Below are 18890 nucleotides of genomic sequence, written 5' to 3'. Positions count from 1 at the left end.
AAAGGTGAAAGAGTTCACTCCAAAGGAAACAGGACCTCGGGTTTAGGAGGAAGGCTGCACCAGGAACATGACTGAAGTGTCAGGGTAGCTGAAGGCCAGAGCTTTCCCTTGAGCAGGTTCCCTCATCCACCACAATGCATACCTGGTGAGTCACACCATGGTTCTAGCCTGGATGGAACTGTCTGTTCCACAGGCAGAGAGCCCAGGTAGAGCAGGGAGGGACAGAGGAACAGGTCATCTCAACTGCAGGCAGGATGGATAGGGCCTGCCAATGTCATTCAGCTTTGGGAATTCCACACATAGTGGCTGAAGTAGGCTAGATGCCTCCAGCCATGTACAGAGCTGTATCCAAGTGAGCTGGCTGAACAAAGTGGGATCTTTCACTTTAAAAATCAACTATGTAAGTACCATTTTCTCTCCTGAGGAAAGAGAACGAGCAGCTTTGCTATGAATTGGCACAGATGCCTCACTGTACCAGGCTGTCTTTCTCAAGAGGCAGAGGCTGGCTGAATGTAGTCACTGCACGTGACACACAAGATGAGCAGGCAGAAGTAACTGTTTTGTCACTAGTGGGATGGGGAGAAACAGTTTACATTGCTCTTTCAAACTGGGGAGGGCTGTGGAAAAGAGAGACTTCCTCAAATCACAGCAGCAGATGATCTGATGACTGTGTCCTGACCCCCCTTTTTCTGTGACAGGAAAGAGTCCATAATCTTGCTTGACATAACTGCTCAGGTCTTGGTGAGCCTTTTCTTGGGAAGGTGAAAATAATTGTTACTTCCAATATGCTTCTTAAGCTAAAAAAAACTCAACAAAAAAACCCCAACAAAACCAAAGAAAGGAACAATTTTTAGTTCTGACTGGGTAGACCACAAAGAAACAGAAATGATTTTTGTGTGTAATAAAGAAATGTGGAAGTGCAAACAAATGGTTTCATTTTGTTATTTACAGCTCTGAGTACTTTGAGAATGACCAGTTTTGTTTTGCTTTAGAAGCCCGGGGATTTTTTTGCCTCTCCTTTTATTTTTTCTTTTTTTTTTCTGTGTGAACCACATGCACACACAATAATTAACTAGTGAAGAGGGTCAGAAAGGAAATGTCTAGGGAAGATGTACTTTAAACAGACATTCATGAGGCTGTGGGCTGTAATTAACTACAATGTTTGTCTATGGATCCCAGGTTGCATGTTGAATATAAGGTAGTTATTAAGGCAGTTTTTATTTGTCCCTTTAATTATCGAGAGCTTTAATGGCTGTTCTGTTCTGCCAAATGGATTTATTTTTTAAAAAAATTTGAGGCTATTTTAAGATTTATTTCTCTTTTCTGGTTAGGTTTGGTGTAATACACTTTTTAACCTAAATTGGTTTAGGAAGAATAGCTTCTAGTTAGTAGTGTTCAGGGTTGTAATATAACATGAACTTACTAGGTATGAATAGATGGCATTTGTCATGGGTGTTTAAACAGCTTTTGGAAGTGGAGGAGGAGAAGGCAATTGTATTAGCAGTTTCAGAGAAACTGAACATCTGTGATGAAGCAGTGAGGAAGCAGTCCCAGAGGTAGTCAGCTGAGGGGTTTTCTTATAGGCAAATACTCATTTGGTTCTACACAGCCCTGGTCAGGCCTTACCTGGAGTGAGTGATCAGGATGCAACACAGTGTGTTAAATGGCATGACTGCCAACTGGAACAAATGTGAAGAGCCATGGAGATGCTGAAGGGAGCAGAAAGCCTGATGCAGCCTCTGCCCTTGCCTAGCCTTGCAGAGAGGGGAGGCTGGGAGGGGATGGGGCTCATTTTTGGGAGTACCTTGCAAGTAGGAAGGAGTGTGAAGGCAGGCTGTTGAAACTAACAGATGGTGTTGGCATAAACCAAATGGGTATAGATTACCTATAAATACACTTGGTGATCGGATTATATTGGAAGATGGTTTCTAAATGGCAGAAGCATGATGTTTTCTTTCCAGTAGAGGAGATGATGCTCAATAGATTTGTGAATCCTGTGGTACAGAAAGGCAGCCAACGAGAGCTGTGGATTAGACTGCAGGCTTGGAGTAAGTAGTGATAAGTCCTGTAGACTCCACTTGGGAATTTCAAGGTTTAGGCAGTAGCCAGTTACTTCATGCAAGGGGAGGTTTGATTGGTAATTGTGAAAGCTGAAGAGGTAGGACTACTTAAAACTTGAAAGCAAAAATACTGTCCTGGTCAGCTGGAGGTTGTTTAGTTCTGACTTTCTATGATCATGCTTCAGGGGCATTTTTGAGTATCCATTGAATTTATCAACTAACATGGATGTACAGCACGTGGTCAGAAGCCCTGCTGATCAGTGCCACCCTTTTCTTTCACCATGTTTCTTCCCCGTTTGCATCAAGTGACCTTGTCAGCAGGGATGATGTCAGACAGTGTAATGGCATCCGTGCAAGCTCACAGTGCCCCTAAGCAATGCTATAATTGCAGCCAAGCTTGCTGCTGCTTCAAGTTGGGGTAAAGCACAGTCACAGCTGGAGTTAAGGGTGTATTGACAGGCTGTGTTCCAAACACAGCACAGCTCCCAGCCACGGCAGAGCCACCCAGCTGAGGTAGGCAGAAGAAGAAAGGATGGAGAACCCCTCTGGAATCTATCACAAAACACGTCGCAGGATCATAAGGAGCCACCACATGCAGGAGGAGCAGCAGTGCTGAGTGACATGGCTGTGGTTTCACAGCTGAGGATGGGTTTCCTCCTCTGGCTTTACTTTCCGTCTGCAAACTGTCTCTTGAAAATGGGGAAAGATTTTTAGGTTTTCCTGTGCTGTGCTGCAAGGGGAAACGTGGGTTCTGATTTTTCCTGCCAGCCATGCAGGACTCTTCTGTGTACCATCAGGACTGACACAAAACACACACCCAGCAAGAGATCAGGTTTAAAGCAGAGACTGTCTGCAACCTAGGGCAAGCTTTTAAATCTCATCAGCCACAGATGCCGAGTGTTTTCCATGCCAAGCAGCCATTTTAATACATTCAAAATTTTCCTATAAATGCTTTGCAGCATGCATGGTTTGTTCTCATGTGTGCATGTCTGTGAGTGTGACTGGTGGGAGCAGGGAGGATGATTTTTCTGAGGGTGATCAGACAGCCTGGATGTTGTCCGAATGTTGTCTGGCCCCAGCAGGAGCTGTTTGGTCTCCTTTCAGAAGCCGCCCTCCAGAAGTGAAAACATAGTCTCCTGTGGATCAGGGCAAACATGAAGCACATTACTTCTTGCAGCCAGAATGCTTAAAACATGTTTTTTAAATTTCCTTCTGCAGTCCACTTTTTAAAAAGACACAATAATACTTCTTCCAGCTAATCTTACTCCCATCCTCTGGCCTAAGGAAACATCTGCTCTCCATGGCAGGCTTAGTTGTCCCAGCTAGTTCCCTTTTAGAGTTCCCTTCTGTTCCATTGACATCAGTTCCCTCTGCCTACCCTATTCCAGCACACCAGCCTTCACTGCCACAGCAGTCCTGAAGCCAGGAGCCCACCTTGATGTGAAGATTTTGCTCAGGAGAGGTTTAACCATCTTTCCTTGACACGATTGCAGCAGCTCATGCACCGTGCTGATCCAGAGCACATTTCCCTGAGTGACATCAGGAGCCAGTCTGTTAGCCATGGTGCTGTTCCTGCACAGATTGCTGATAAGGCAGAAAAAAAAATCACTTGTGTCCTTCCAGCCTCCTCATCTGTATTATGTACTGGTCATTGTCTCCTTGGAGCTGGGTCTTTGTTCTTGGAGACAGAATGGTGCTGTGGTATACTGACTGACAGCTGGGACAAATGGGGCATTGACTCTTGGAGAAGAGATCTTGTGTTGGTGAGGTCCTGCAGAGCAGGGGCAGTCAGCAGCTTTTCAGCCAAATGGGTTTTTTTGCTGAAAGAATCTGGTTTTGAAACAAAACCATTTCCACAATACTCAAAACTTGGCTGTCCCAGCTTTACTGCCAAGGTGAGCTCCCAGCTTACTGCTGGGTTACAGAATGGAGGTGGTGGATGTTTGTGTTCAGGCTTGACCCATGGCTGTTTGTTAAGACAGGCTATGACTGGCAGATTTCCCCCTCTGATCTGCTCTTCCTTTGCTGAGATGTTCCCATGGTGGGTTTACCAAACTGCTGGGTTTTCAGGCTTATCAGTGACAAAGTGACTTGTTGGGGAGAAGACCCTAGAGAGGCACAGTGTGGATTTCACCCTCCAGGCAGGGAAGGACTGATCTGTATTTTTCCTTGCTGGTTAGCTAAGCTGTCCAGTGGTGGGATTTCTGTCTGGCAGAGGCCAGACATTGTGCCCTGCCGGTACGTTGTGTGTCCCCTTTGCTAGTCACCAGAGTGCCACCACTGCCTTTCCCATGTGAAAGGGAAACAGGTTTTTGTTCTGACCTGGTCACTTGTTTCCTGTGAGCTGTTCCTTAAGTACTTCAGCTGTGTAGGACTGCTTTTATTCCTCTGAGCTGGGTGTTGAAAGGGCTGGGTACTGGGTGGAAGGGGCTTCCTGGTCCTCCTGTCTGTGACTGCAAGAATCAAAAATAGGCAAGAGATGAAAATGGAAGAGCAGAGCACAGATGTGTGACCAGGCTTGGAACTGCTGGGGGATGCAGAGAGTGCTGGAGGAGAGCTTTCCTTGGTAGGAACTGGAAAGAGCCTGCTGGGAACAAGTTTATTTGTGCTGAGTGTCACATGCATTTTATTGCCACAGATGTGCATGGTTCACAAAAGGAAAAAAAACCCACCCTGTAATTGCTGTTAAGAATGTGTATAATGCAGCCTTGCAAGAATTTTATGGTTCTCCAGGAATTTAATGTAAAAGGTCTGTTCTCAGTGGCTGGTGACACTCTTATTCCAACCAGTGCACTAAGTATTTGGTTTAATTTCAACAGCAGCGTAAAGAATGTTTGATGTATCATCTTTATTGTAATTCTATTACAAATGTGATGTGTTCCTGTCTCATTTCAGAACTGTAGCTGCTGAAGTCAGGAAGCAGATCTCAGGGCAGTATGGAGGGTCTCCCCAGCTTCTCAAAAACCTCAATATTGGAGGCAGTGTCTCTCATCATACAACTGTAAGTAATGCTTGGAGCACAGAAGACTGCAGAAGGTGTGTGTGATTCTTTTATAATATTTTGGTTATTACATACCTTTTGAGAAGATACTGCAGTGCTGACAGGTTGTTGGCCTAAGTGGCCCTGGTAACACTGAGGAAAATAATTCCATGCAAAACCTGCTGATTTTGGAGGTCTCTACGGCTGGGAATTTGTTTCTGCAGAATTTTTGTAGGACAAGGGGCTCCCTTGACCAGATGTTAGTTGTTCTCTCCCAGGACAGCCTGGACTGGGCATCCAGTTCCACATGCGTGTGTGTTCCTCTGCATGAAGAGCTCTTTGCAAGCTCATGCACTTCACATAGCTGTTTTCTTGTGTCTCTTGCTGAAGTGTTCCTTCAGTTTAGTTTGTTGTTTTGGATCATAGCAGTTCCTTTTGCAGCAGACAACTTCAAACCCAAATATTAGAGCATCTTGTTTTCCTCCTAAGAGAGTTGATTAGGTCAGGCAGTACTGGAAATGTGCCCTGAATTTGGTAGTCTGTACAAGTGTTCTGAGGTTACAAGAGTTCTTCTCTTGCTTTGGAGTAGGGTCCTGTGGAGTTTCCTCAGTCCATGTGCTGCTTTGTGTCCCAAGTACTGCCTTAAAGCTTCTCATACCAAGCACAAATGTGTCCTTGGAATTAGTATCATCTCAAAAAAGGGATCTCCAAGACTAAGTTGACCCCTAGCATTGAAGAGTGACTTTGCTGCAGGCTGAAGGTTCATCTTTAAGGAGATCCAGCTGTGCTAGAGTCACTGGGAATCGAAGAGGGCTGGAATTCCTGTTTCCCTCTTCATCATCTGTGTGAGTACAAGGAGACCACAAGGGCGGCTCTGCCAGCTGTGTGCCCAGCCTTAATGATGAGGGAGCACAAAGGAGGAGGGGTTAATGAGAGTGGTGTGACCAGGGCTAATGCTTTATCGAAGCAATCTCTGTAGGGGTGTGGAATGATAATGCAAAGCCCTGACTTGGCAGTTCTGTGTGGTCTTTTGCATAATCCAGTCTTAGGTAACAGGGAGGGTCCCCTGCTGTTATTGACACTGGATGGAGCACGCAGGGACATGGAATCCATCTCCCTGCAGCAGTGGATAGCTGAGGAATACACCTGCTTTTGAAGGACCCATTGGATGTCCATCCCACAAGCTTCTGTACCTCAATTATCTCACATGTGGTAGTTTCATCTTGGAACAAGTTGGCTGAATTGCCTTTCATAAAGTGCCATCTTTTTCATGTACCACTCCAAACTGTTCCTCAGCCAGCCATGACTTTGATAGTGGTTTTTCCTTCTATCAACTTCCTTGGCTCTGAATTGTCTCCTCCACTTTTTCTTCCCATTTCTAAGGTTGTTCCATTCTGCAGTAATCAAAGAATGTGTGCTCAGAGCTTCAGCCCTGTCAGTCTGCACATGTAATTCTTACTGCGAATGAGATTCATTGGTCACAGTATTGTCAGCCTTGTCTTCAGTTCTGGTATTTCTCATTATCCTGTTGCTGTTTTGTTTTCTTGTAAATGTATGCAAGAATCTGTAAAAATCCTGGAAAAGGTCATGGTAACTGGAATCAGGCTCTGAGCCTTTCCTGCCAAACTGCATTGTGTGATGGTTGATGTGATGAGCTCCTAGTTAGTCACATGAAATTCTGTGCTGAGCAGAGATGCTCTTCAGAAGCATGATTAACATTGAGTGATAGTTTGTAGGAGATAGTCTGTAGGAAAAGGATATTTAGTTAAGTCATGAGTCTTTACCCTTGGGCTGCATAATATGACAGAGGTTTGGTTGTGCTGAATTTTGGGTTAATTTCTCTCCCTTAGGCATCCATCAGGATCTGCTGTGCCTGCTTGTCCTGATTTGAAAATAAACATTATGCAGAGGGAACGCATTAGCTGTTTACTCTGGAAAAGTTCAGAAGTTTGTGTGTCATTACACTTTCATGGAGAAGAAATAGAAGGCCCTGAATCTGCCGGGCAGTTTTGTGTAGCCCTACTGGTTTGAAAGCCTGGAGTGGGGTGTAGAGTGTGGGTTTAAATATGTAACTTATGTTGTAATGTATGGGTCTTTTATTAATGCCATGTGATAGAGTGTCATGTGAGTCTCTCCACAGTGGCAGCAAGTGGCACTAATGAGTGTGCAGCATGGAACTGGAGGGCTTTGATAATGCAGATGTGGTCTGTCCTATCCAGTGCTCATCGCGTTGAGCACTTCCATAGATAGCTATGATCCCTGTTGATAGTTGCCAACAGTAGCTGCTTATGTAATTCATCTGATGGTTATCACACACAGTCCAGTGGGGACATTTTTATGGAGAAATGCATGCTTTTGTGAATGAAGGACCCTCAGCACTGCTTGGTTGGGCCTCTTGCTTCTTGTTGGCTGAAGCCAGTGCAGGGACTTTTCACACACAACAGACTTGCATGTGGTTGAACCTGGAGTAAATGCAAAAACCTGTCATCTGAATTTTAGCAAGTGTCCTTCCTTTCCCTTCATGAGCAACAAAAAAAGTGCTGCCAGAACTGTTTCTAATTTAGTAGCTGGTAGAGCTGGGGAGAAGACACTGTTTTCAAATGACTGTTCAGGAGCTTGTGGTTTATTATTGTCAGCCTCCACCCTTCTGCCACTTTAGGAGCAGCTGATTTTAATTGCACATTCCTCCAACCACAGCGACAGGTCCAAAGCCTTCAGAGGCTTTTCCTGTATAACCCAGTGTGCTGAGCTGGGACTCCCTGCAGGGTGCAGTCCTTGCACCACAGAGCTTTTGATTTTGAAATCCAGAACAGAAAGCACTGACAATTTGGTAATGAGAAATAGGAGCTGGTGAGGTCTTGAGGTCAGATGAGGGAGATTTTTTTTTTTCAAGTTACTTTTGCTCTCTAAATCCACTGGTAAATCGAGTGTGCATTTGCACCTTTCTGCTTATTCTGGGTTGTAACCCTGGTGCTGTGCTCATCTCCCATGCATCAGGAGGTTCAGCATTCCCTCGTGGGAACTGGGGCTTCTCACCACCAAACTCCATAACTGAATGCACTGAAATTGCTCACATTTCCTTTCAAAGAATTCCCCAGTGTCTTGCAGGATGGGGTATTTGTTGTGTTTATTTGATGATCCAGGCTGTTTACTATGGGCTATTATAATCCCTTGTGACTAACCACTTTCTTTTCTTTCCAAGTTTATTTCTTCTGTTGAGCAACTCCTCGAGCTATGATGCTTGTTAACTCTGCCTGCTCACCTTCTGTTGAATCCATTATTCCTGCTCCTTGCTGCATGCTGCAGTGTGGCAGAGGCCTGATCCCCCCCTCTGGATTTCTGCAGTAGTTTTACCTGGATGAAGGTGGATTGTGGGTTGTCAGAGATTAACACGAGTTACAGCTGCAGTGACCCAAATCTGTGTGAGCCTTGTTTTGCTGTTTAATGGCTGCATGTTATGCTGCCTTGGTGTAGGAAGAGCAGAGTTTTGGTTTGTGTCTGCAAATAGATGTGCACTCTGTTTTTTTCCCTGTGTGTGCTTTCCTTTTATGAGGGCATATGATATTATCAAAGAACAGAAAAAGATCACTAAGTATCTGGACCTCTCTTTAGTTGTAGCCCAGCAGTTTCTGTGTCTTGTTCTACATTCAGCAACTTTTGGTGCTTAATGTTATTTATATTTTTCAAATAAATGAAGACTTATAAAATCTTAGATTTCTGAATACTTCACTTCTGAGTGCCAAAGAGAGTTGTTGAAATCTTACTGGTTGTTGTCCTAAACTTCTGGGTTTTTTTCTAGGAAAAGGAAATCTTCTTTATTTTTATATTTTTTTTTAATATTTTAATTAGAAGAGCAGGATTTCATAAAATTTGCAAATAAGCAGAATTACTGTATACTCAGTTGTTTTACAGAAGAATCACAGCTGTTTCCAAAGGATTAGGGATAACATCTGCCTGGTGATGTTATCCTGGTGGTGTGTGTTACGACATAGTTGAATGTTAGTATGAGGAGCCCTGTTATAAGAGATGCTAATTAGTCTGGGAATAAAGGGGTCTGGATTCTTGGACATGATGTGATCTGACCATGTCTGCTCTGAACACTCCATTTTCTCCCTGTAAAATAAAGGTGCTGACATTTGCATATCCTTGTAAAGCACTGCTGGGTTTATGGGCATTATCTGGGCTAATTGAAGCTTTGTCTTGGATTTATTGGATGTCAGACTTTGGTTGTGTGTTCAGAAATAGTGTCTGATTAATTCCATAAGAGAATATAGGTTCCTTTGTATATTTTCATTGTTTATTTTAGCATCATTTAAAAGAAGAAGAAAAGATAATTTGTGCAAATGAAACAGAAGAATCACAGCTGTTTCCAAAGGATTAGGGATAACATCTGCCTGGTGATGTTATCCTGGTGGTGTGTGTTACGACATAGTTGAATGTTAGTATGAGGAGCCCTGTTATAAGAGATGCTAATTAGTCTGGGAATAAAGGGGTCTGGATTCTTGGACATGATGTGATCTGACCATGTCTGCTCTGAACACTCCATTTTCTCCCTGTAAAATAAAGGTGCTGACATTTGCATATCCTTGTAAAGCACTGCTGGGTTTATGGGCATTATCTGGGCTAATTGAAGCTTTGTCTTGGATTTATTGGATGTCAGACTTTGGTTGTGTGTTCAGAAATAGTGTCTGATTAATTCCATAAGAGAATATAGGTTCCTTTGTATATTTTCATTGTTTATTTTAGCATCATTTAAAAGAAGAAGAAAAGATAATTTGTGCAAATGAATGCAAAACATGTGGAAGGGAAAACATGACAGAGCCCTGTGTGGCATAGAAAAGGACGTTTTGAACTGTTCAGAGCCAAGTGATTTTATCATCAAAATCACTAAAATGAAAAGGAAAATGAGCCAAGTCTTAATGCTCTCTCAAAGCTGATTAAGGCTTAATAGTGATTCCCATTAAATGTATTTCCTGGAGGTTTTGCCCTGCGTTACTGAATGGTCTATCCTCATCAGGCAGGGGAGGATGGGAGAGGCATCCACATCCTCTTCCTTGTCTCCTCCCATTAGGAATTACTCACAGTTAACTCTTCTCTCCTGGAGAGTGAATATCTTCAGTAAACTGAAACAGCTACAGACTGTTTCTGGAGTCAGTAATGAGCTGTGTTGCAGAGATCATGAGCATTTTATATGTTAAGTTGGTGATTCTGGTATCCACTCATTTATCTGCACGGTTTATATGTTACCAGAGATAACTAACCTTAACTAAATGTTATTATACCAAGTAAATTCAGTTACTGAAATGAAGCATTCATGACAGGCCTGTTAGCAATTACTCAGAATCTAAAAATGCCATTAAATCATGCTCCTTGTTTATCAAAGGGAATTGTGACACATCTTTTTCAGGAATAAAATGCCTAAAGAAACTGATGTGTAGTAGAAATGCTGCTAATACCCTAAACTGCAAAAAAATTCTTAAGATTGGATTCAAATTGCAATGTAAAACTTCTCAGTCCAAGTCCCTGTTAGTCTGCTTGCAATCTGTCATGCTAATAATAATGCTGCCACAGGCACAGCAAGGGACCTGAGCAGGGTTGGGTGGGTGTGCCCAGCTTTTGCACCAGTGGCCAGTGCCCATATGAACCTTAAAGATCCAGAAAGATCCATCTCTGTTGCTCTGGTGTAGTGTTTCTGCCAAAAGTGGGAAGTCTGGTCTTTTTCTGAAGTCTCTGGTCAAGCCGTTTAGCTTTTTCATTTCTTTAATAGTGGAGCTTTGATGGTTTAGCTGTATCATTCTCTGCACTCTCCGTTTTGGCAGTTTTTCAGAGGGTAACTCTTTCAGATCAACCCTAGCACTTGGGTTTTCTGTATCAAAGTCTTTGTGTCGCTGAAATATTACTGTCTTGGTGAAATTACACAACTCTTAATCATCAAAGAAGATACTGTCTTTCTTCTTACCTATCCTTGGAGGCATAACTTGTGTCTTTTTAGGTTTGGTAAGAAATTACTTTAGTATTCCCAGATAACTAATTAATCTCTGATTAATATTAATATTTTTATACCCAAATGGCCTCTTACATTAGCAACCAGTTATAATAGCAAGTAACCTAGTAATATTTGTACATAAAACATCTCACTGTTTTTGTGACTGGCTGTTACTTCCCTCCTTAGGTTGGTGTATTTACAAATACTGACTTTAATTAGAGTCTTTTTCCATTTCAAGCATTGTGATATTATAGGAATCTGACACACATTATGTATCAGGCTTGTCTGTAAAAAGAATCCAAAACTTAATACTAAATCTTCTCACCTCTTAAAAATGGAGGCTTCAGACTATTCCTAAAACAATTTTTGTCTGCAACAGGGAATGCTTACAGAAATTTTTGAGGCACGTTTGCAATTTGAAATGAGGGACTTTTATCAGCTCCTCTCTATACTAATTACATCTTTCAAAACGCCATGCAAAAGAAATAATAAAAGCTTGAGCAAAGCAGGAGATATGGAACTACATTCCAGAGGCAGTACGCATGGATGTGGAGGTAATGACTGCACTTTATGGCTGGGGAGTTGTCCTCCTAGTTGAGGGTTGGTAGCTGTCTGGGGTTGATGAAAAGCAGAGATTGCCTCGGAATCTCCTTGCTTCATTTGAATATTTCTGTGTATTATAAATGCAACCAGAAAATTAAGTGCAGGAGTGCTCTGTACTCACCAGTCATTAGGCATATGAAATGAGGGGTATGGGTTTTCTGAAGTGCAGTAATGACAGTAGATGAATATGTGACTCTTGGAATTTGGATCTAATGATGGCCAGTTTCGGACTAAGTGTTTAAAGTGAAAGAAAATGTAATTTATGCAAGGAAAACATGTTTTTTAATACTCTAGCATTGTCAGTGCTTAATACTACACTGCTCATGTTTAAAAGCCTCTTAGAGTTGACTGTGGCCTGTAGTTCACACTTAAAATAAATCTGATGCCTCTGTTTCTCAAATATATTTCTTTAAACTGTTACCTTCCTGAACTTGCCTACAAATTGTATTATTATTTTGCTTTTAGTGTGTTACGTTTTCCATGTTCTCAAATTTGACTCCTGTTGCAGTTCCCTGAGATACCAGTATCCCTTTAAGGGTGACAGGATTTTGCCACAAGAAGAACAGGCCATCTGCATTCCTGAATGCTCAACAGGGGAAGTGACTGTTTGTCCTGCAGACCTAGCAGATAGCTAAGGGAAGGCTGGGGCTCAGCTTTGAAATGTTAATCTGCTTCTTCTGTCCTTCCAAGATTTTGCTCAGAGTGGCAGTGGGTGGGAAGTTGGTATTAATTTAGAATTGGGAGCTTTGGTACAATCTGTTACAGTTTTAGCATATTATAAATGGTTTAATATTTAAGGAGGTATTGAAATTAAGACGGAACTTTGTCCTGCTTTCAAAATGGGCAAAAAACATCAGCCTGATTTTGAAGAAGTGCCTAGCTGCCAAGTAAAAATAGTAGTCAGGATCCTCCCTGTGATGAGGAGCTCTGCAAAGTTAATTTTTCAAGGTCCCTTATCATATCCTTGCAGGGAGTATTACTCTCACACAGGAGGCAGGAGGTATAACCTTCCAGTCCTTGCTATTGTCATTTTGACAGGGTCCCAAATTATTCTGTTATTGTCTCAGACTGGGTCTCTGCCCTTGGGGGTTATTAATCTCTTTTTAGATAAAAGAAAAATTGGTCTTGGATTGGGCCATGTGCAATTTGGTTTCAAATCCCTGTTTTACCAGATTCATCCTGCCAAGCCATCACATCATAACCATTTAAAATGCCATTGTGGCTCCCTGTAAGAATAAGCATCTTGAGAGGGCAGAGGTGAGGGAGGGAGAGGGAAATGCAAGGGTCAGGGTGCTTTTCATGGCTGTGTTGACACGCTGGCTGGAAGAGCCTCAGAATCATAGCTGGGATCTATGTGTTGCTTAGAGTGTGTCCCACGAGACTACTTATGATGCTCAGTGCAACACGTGTGAGTTAGGCAACAAACTTCTGGAACAGGATCTAGAAATATCCCTTCTGCCCAGCTCTCTGTGCAGGAAAAGGCTGGGTTAAAGTCCTTCAGGCAAAAATCTGAATGCCTGTGGGTGTCAGAGCACATGTCAACGATCTGCATAGGACTTCATCTATGCTTCCATCACTATCTGTGAGGTGGAAATAGTAACTGTCCCTTGTTCTACCCTAGTTGCTGCTGTGATCCCTTACTGACCTTCTGCTCAGTGCCCAGGAGAGCAGACCTTGAGTCCTCAGGTCCTGGTGTAATCAGTTCAATAATGCGGCAAACTGGAGAGGGAGTCTGTGCAGGCAGGGCACTTCATAACGGCTAATTAAATGGCATGCTAATTAAATACTTAGGTCATTTCTGGAGCATAATGGGAAAGTACATCTATGACAAGTATCCCCATTTCCTTTGTGCATCCCTGCTGCCTTTTGAATCACCTGTCCCTGAACACTCCTGGCTGCTGAGCTCCCTTGGGGCATGGCTGCTGCTGCCTTCCCAGTCAATTCCACACAGCCAACATCACTGGTTGGCTGAGCTCTGGTCACTGGGACCCATGGGAAGTCCTGCTTGTCAGAGAGGTCTGATCTGTGCACCCATCTGTTCTATGAACACCACAGCAGAGCAGGTCTAAGGCAGATCTGCCCTTTGCATTTTATTTTTCTTCCTTGGTTGGATGGAATAAGCCATGAGCTTTCCAGCATGGTGCCTGGGGTGTAGCTTTCCCTCCGTGTCAGCCTTTCGCTCCTGTTGCCCTTGGGTGAGATGCTTGGCTGAAGTAAAGTGGGTGGTGTGTTGTCCTCCATGGAGTTCCTCCGCATTCCCTAGCAGAGGCTCCTGCCCCTGTCACCAGGTTTGTGCAGATGCTTCTTCTGTAACTGATGATGATGATACATGTAGGTGCTCAAAAAGAGGACATAAATAGGACAGAGACATGTTTCGGCCGGCAGTGCACTAAAACTACAGCAAAATACAATGTTTGCTGTCTGGGGAAGGACAAAGTCGATAGGAAACGAATTTTTATTTTCAAGCTTTTAAGGGGATATAACAGTGAAGAATAACACAGCCTAAAAGAGGAAAGCTTGACTGTCCCTGTTGCAGGAGAGTTGTAAACCTTTGAAATAGGGTTTCAAAATGCAACTTCTGAGAGCCATAACTGCAACAACACAGATGCACCTATGGAACGTGTGTGTGTGTTAAATAGTTCATATAAGCCAGATCAATCAGGCCTGTGTCTCAGTTAAGTTGACAGGGCGTGTGTCTACGATCAGGTTAAGGACATATGCAGAGCTATTATTTACCAGCAATGTGTTTGATTTGGAGGGATTGGGCTGTGTGAGTCTGAAAAAGAGAGAGTCCTGTTTGATTTCTTCTGTACCTTCAGTTTACCAGTAGGTTGTGTTTGGTGTTTACAGTGGCAGGCAGCAGGCTATGCCCCTCTTACTCATACCCAGTGGCCCCTTTCTCGCTGAGTGGTTCCATTTATTTTATTAGCACCAGAATGGTGCTTGTCCTCAGTGAGGTGGCAGTGTCTGGTCCTGGGAAAAAGACTGAGTGAAAAGTGTGTTGAGGAATTGTCTGAAAGGTTGCCCAAAATTAGATCTATAATTACAGGCTGTACAAAATCCAGGAGTGTGTTTTTAAAAGAACAGTAATTATGGTTCTAGGAGCAGGTTTTCCTTTGCATGTTTTTGGCATGTATTTTAGATTATTCCGTAGTCCTGACAGGGAAGATGACCAGAGCTCCTATACAACTGTTTTCAGAAGGTCTTAATAAACTCTTACTTCAAGAAATGGACACCTTCTCAGTGATTTCTTACTAATGCTCCAGTATGCCCCTGTTAGGTTTATAAGCTGGTGGGTAGATGGACTGCATGTTTGCCAACAGTTGACTGAAGTTGTCCCTGTGCCTTTGGAAGTCTGATGAAGAAAAACTGGCTGCAGTTCATGGAAGAGGCACCTATTGTCACATCCTAGAAGTTGTCAGGAGGAGTGGGAAAGGCCATTCCTGGATATGGGATGAAGGTTGCATTGAAGAGAACAGCTTTAAAGCTCCTCAGCTGTTCCCCCATTTCTGCTGCAGCAGATTTCAAAACTTTTTAATATGTAGCGAGAAGTGGGACTTGCTATTCTTGTGATAATCTGGAGATCTTTGTCAAGTGGGGCACAAGGATAAGGGTGAAAGTGCTCTAAACTAAGGAAGTATCACAGTCCTGATTGGCCAGGGTAGTCAGTCGGCTGTTGGGTGCCTCATTACTTTTTCTGGTGCCACCAGGAGGTGAACTGGGCCTGGAGACTCAGAGGTAAAATGCTAGAGCAGGTTCTGCTGCTCCTCAGTCAGTGGTGAGGCTGGGATGGTGAGGTTGGGTGAACCTGGTCTTTATCTGGATTCATCTGACTCTTTCAGCATGGTCATTCCATCTGAGGGGTTTGTATGACATTCTCCGGTGATTGATGCTTTGGCCAGATAACACAGGAATAGCTCCTTGTGTACTGTGTCTGCTCGTGGTCTCACCCATGACTTCTGAGGGATGCAGGAGTGTAAAGCAGGATGGAGGAAAGGTTAAGCCATCAGCAGTGAGAGCCACAAGGGGAGCTCTTGTGGTTCATTTCAGGCATGGGGACACCATTTGGGTTCATTTTCCTTTTGGTGCATTTATTCATCCTTATTTCCTTCTCCTCTTTCATCACTTCTTCCCCCACAAATATCTGAAGCTTAAAATAATGTGCTTGCCTTTTATCTGCCAATAGTCTGACATGAAGTTGTTCCTCTTCATAACTATGAATTTATGTTTGGCCTGTTTACTCAGGTGCTAGACAGTATTTCTGACTGCACAGATGGTGAGTCTAATACAGGCTTCTGGGTTTGACTTTTATGTTTGTTTACATCTTCATGGTACAATAGTTATCTGAAGAGACAAACTGGAAAAGTGTGAAGTGCAACCTTGGACCTAATCCTGAGATGAACAAGGGGCTTGGAAATCCCCAGAGTGCAGCCTCAGGACCTGGTGTTGAATATCCCCATATACACTGCCAGGCGTTTGGGATTGGGGTTTTACTAGCATAGCCAGCTCATTCCTCTTTTGTCCAATACATTAAAATGCTCTTGTTGGACAAGTGAAATCTGAGATGTAAAATGCCAGGAATGGGGAAACATGGTACATTTGGGGCAGTGGCAGTTTCTGGCTTGTGTCTGCTTGGTCCTGAATGTCCCTCTCAACTCTGCTTTAATGCAGTTCCTTCCTCATCTGTTTGTAATTTTTTTTTCCCGTTTATCAAGACGAAGGGATTAGAAAGATCAGAGGGAATGAGGAAAAGGTTCCTCTTTGTTAACCTGAGGAGATGCACAGGAGTTTGTGCAGATGGAAGCACAGCCCCTGCATGGTCAGCTCAGTTTTGCTGAACAAGTGCACTGCAAGGTGCCTCAGCTTTGGAGCTGCCAGTGGGGAAGGAAAGTCAGCAGGAGGTGTAAAAGTAAGTCTTAAAATGTTAGAGCTTAAAAATAAGGTCAGTTAAGCAGCTTTAACTCTGAGGCTACTTTAACCCTGTGGCCTTCTAGCAGTGAGGGTTCTTTCAGTGGCCAGCTGAAGCTCCCAGGCCGTGTGGTTGGGGCGCTGGACTGGCCAGGAGGGGTCCTGAGAGAAGGCTTTTTCCCAGCCTTAATATTATTAACAATTAATTAATAACAATATATTTTTTTTATTTTTATCTTCATTTGCAAAGAGTCTCCATTTCTGGGTTCTTATTCTTCTTTGAATTTGAGGTTTATCTGTGGAAAGGATCACACACAGAGTAGCAGCAGTATTATGCAGCAGCTCTTCTGAAAAAACATGTGCTTTTAGCAATTCCTTGATCATAAACTGTCCCATGTTTTGTCAGTTACCTGGTACCAAATGGAGTTAGTCTTATCTGAAGGTAAGAAGCAGTGTGAGGTGATGACATGTTAACTGCAATTTGGGAGAGACCAGCAACAAGTTCTGCTCATCACAAGTTATGCATTGATGACAACAGTTAGAAGTACCTGGTTTGTATTTTCAGAAGTTCTCCAAATCACATACTTTTAGTTCATTGCAAGAATTCAGGATGAGAAGTGGGAAAAAGGTTGCGGGCTTGGAGTTAAATAGGTGATGGTGACTACGGTGCATTTCTTTACATGGAAATTGATTTCTATCTTGTACTTAAATTGCAGAAATAATAATGAGTTTCTAGATACCTGTTTTTTTGGTGGACCAGATTTTTGGCATAAAGTCATCTGGGCCAACTCACCTGCCTTCACTGGAGTCACACCATTTTTCTGCTGAAGGATTTGCCTTCTGTATTTTCAGAAAATAGCAGTATTCACTGAAGTTGGCTGCAACAGGAGAGATTCTGTCAGTATTCTCTGTGTTAGCCAAGTCTTTTTCTTTGAGTAAAAAGTTGATTTATTTTAGAACTTTTTGGCAATGGAAGTTTAAAAACTGGCATTTGGGATTGGCATAACAATTTTTTTGAGAAGCACATACAAAACTAAAGTCATAAGTGTTCTTTTTACTGTCATCTCCAACAGAAGACAAGCTACAGATAGTTCCCTGTCCTACAGGAATCATCTGGATGACAGGAAAGAGGAAGTAGTAGAGAAAAATTGCTGAATTTTGATGTGTTTTTGTGATTCTCATTAAAGCACTCAGCTTCACTAGGATGTGCCAGGGAATTCTAGGAAATCTGTCAGTTGCTGTAAAGGCAGGTTCCTCAGAACTTGTTTCTAGTGTTATATTTTCTTAATGTCTGTGTTTATGTACAGCCTCATAGCATAATGATCTCATATCAGAATATATGTATGTATTTCTATAATATACATATGTAAAAACACAGTTATGCAATGTGAGGATGTGTATAGTTTATGCAATTATTTTTTTTTCATGTACCTAAAGAAAGCTCAGTTTTTCAGTATGGTGAGGTCAGTGCTGGCAGTGGGATCTGCAGTTTTCCTACATGTCTGTTTGTTCTGTCATTCCTTGTGTTTTGGTGCAAGGTTTGTGCCCAGCAAAGATGCATTTTGAGATGCTTTTTCATTTAGAGTACTGTCCCTTCGTGGCACGAGTAGAGTCATCGTGGCACTAAAGGTCCTAATATCAGGGAGAAGATGTGGTTAAACTTGTACCTGTGGTAGACAAACACTGCTTTTGGTGGTCCCCAGAGAATTGGTTTGATTCAAAATAATGTTAGGTTTTAGATTTCTGTGGCCTCCTGTGTTCCTGGTAAATCAGCCCCTGCTCTGGATTCCTGTCTGAGGGCCGTGCCTGAGGGTGAAAGGCTTTCTTGCATCTTGGATCTGGGTGAAGGTTCTCTCTATGATCAGAGCATGGTAGAAACAAATCCAAAGTCATACACAAGGCAGATAAAGCACAACATTTTTTTTTTTTTAATGCAAACTGATGAATTTATTGAAAATAGGTGAAGATTCCTTTTTTTAAATTTGCATTTTTGTGGATAATGATGGTGTGCGTCAGAAATATCCAGGGGAATAACAGATAAAAGATAAGACATGAAAAATAGCTTTCTTTGATTTTTATTAGCTGAGGTTAACACCATGAGGGTTAATTATCACCTGATGTTAGATTAGGTTTCCTCAGCAAGGCAGGAGAGCTGGTTTAAAACACAAAGTGGAGTATGTGCCTGGGATTTTTCTTTTCTCTTTCACCTTCTTTTAAGACCCTTCCATTGTTTGTCTTTTCCCAGGTACCACTCACAGAAGCAGTGGAGCCAGTTGAGTTGGAGGACTACCTTAATACACACCCCATTGCGGGGGAGTCAGGACCCCTGAGAGACCTGCTGGAGTTTCCTGCT

General features: G+C 42.8%; 1 protein-coding gene across 1 annotated transcript in view; it reads left to right on the top strand.

Moving 5' to 3' along the window:
• Window positions 1-18890, top strand: part of DOCK7 (dedicator of cytokinesis 7) — a 110271-nt gene that overhangs the window by 18430 nt on the left and 72951 nt on the right. Inside the window, 3 exon segments of the mRNA XM_010007972.1 lie at window positions 4956-5061; window positions 18783-18886; window positions 18888-18890. The exon segment at window positions 18888-18890 is cut by the window's right edge and continues 60 nt beyond it. Coding sequence (XP_010006274.1) covers window positions 4956-5061; window positions 18783-18886; window positions 18888-18890 — 213 coding nt within the window.

This window comes from Chaetura pelagica, unplaced genomic scaffold (genome assembly GCF_000747805.2).
Source record: "Chaetura pelagica isolate M959 unplaced genomic scaffold, ChaPel_1.0 scaffold212, whole genome shotgun sequence".
Lineage (NCBI taxonomy): Eukaryota > Metazoa > Chordata > Aves > Apodiformes > Apodidae > Chaetura > Chaetura pelagica.
This window is presented reverse-complemented; position numbering and strand designations above follow the sequence as displayed.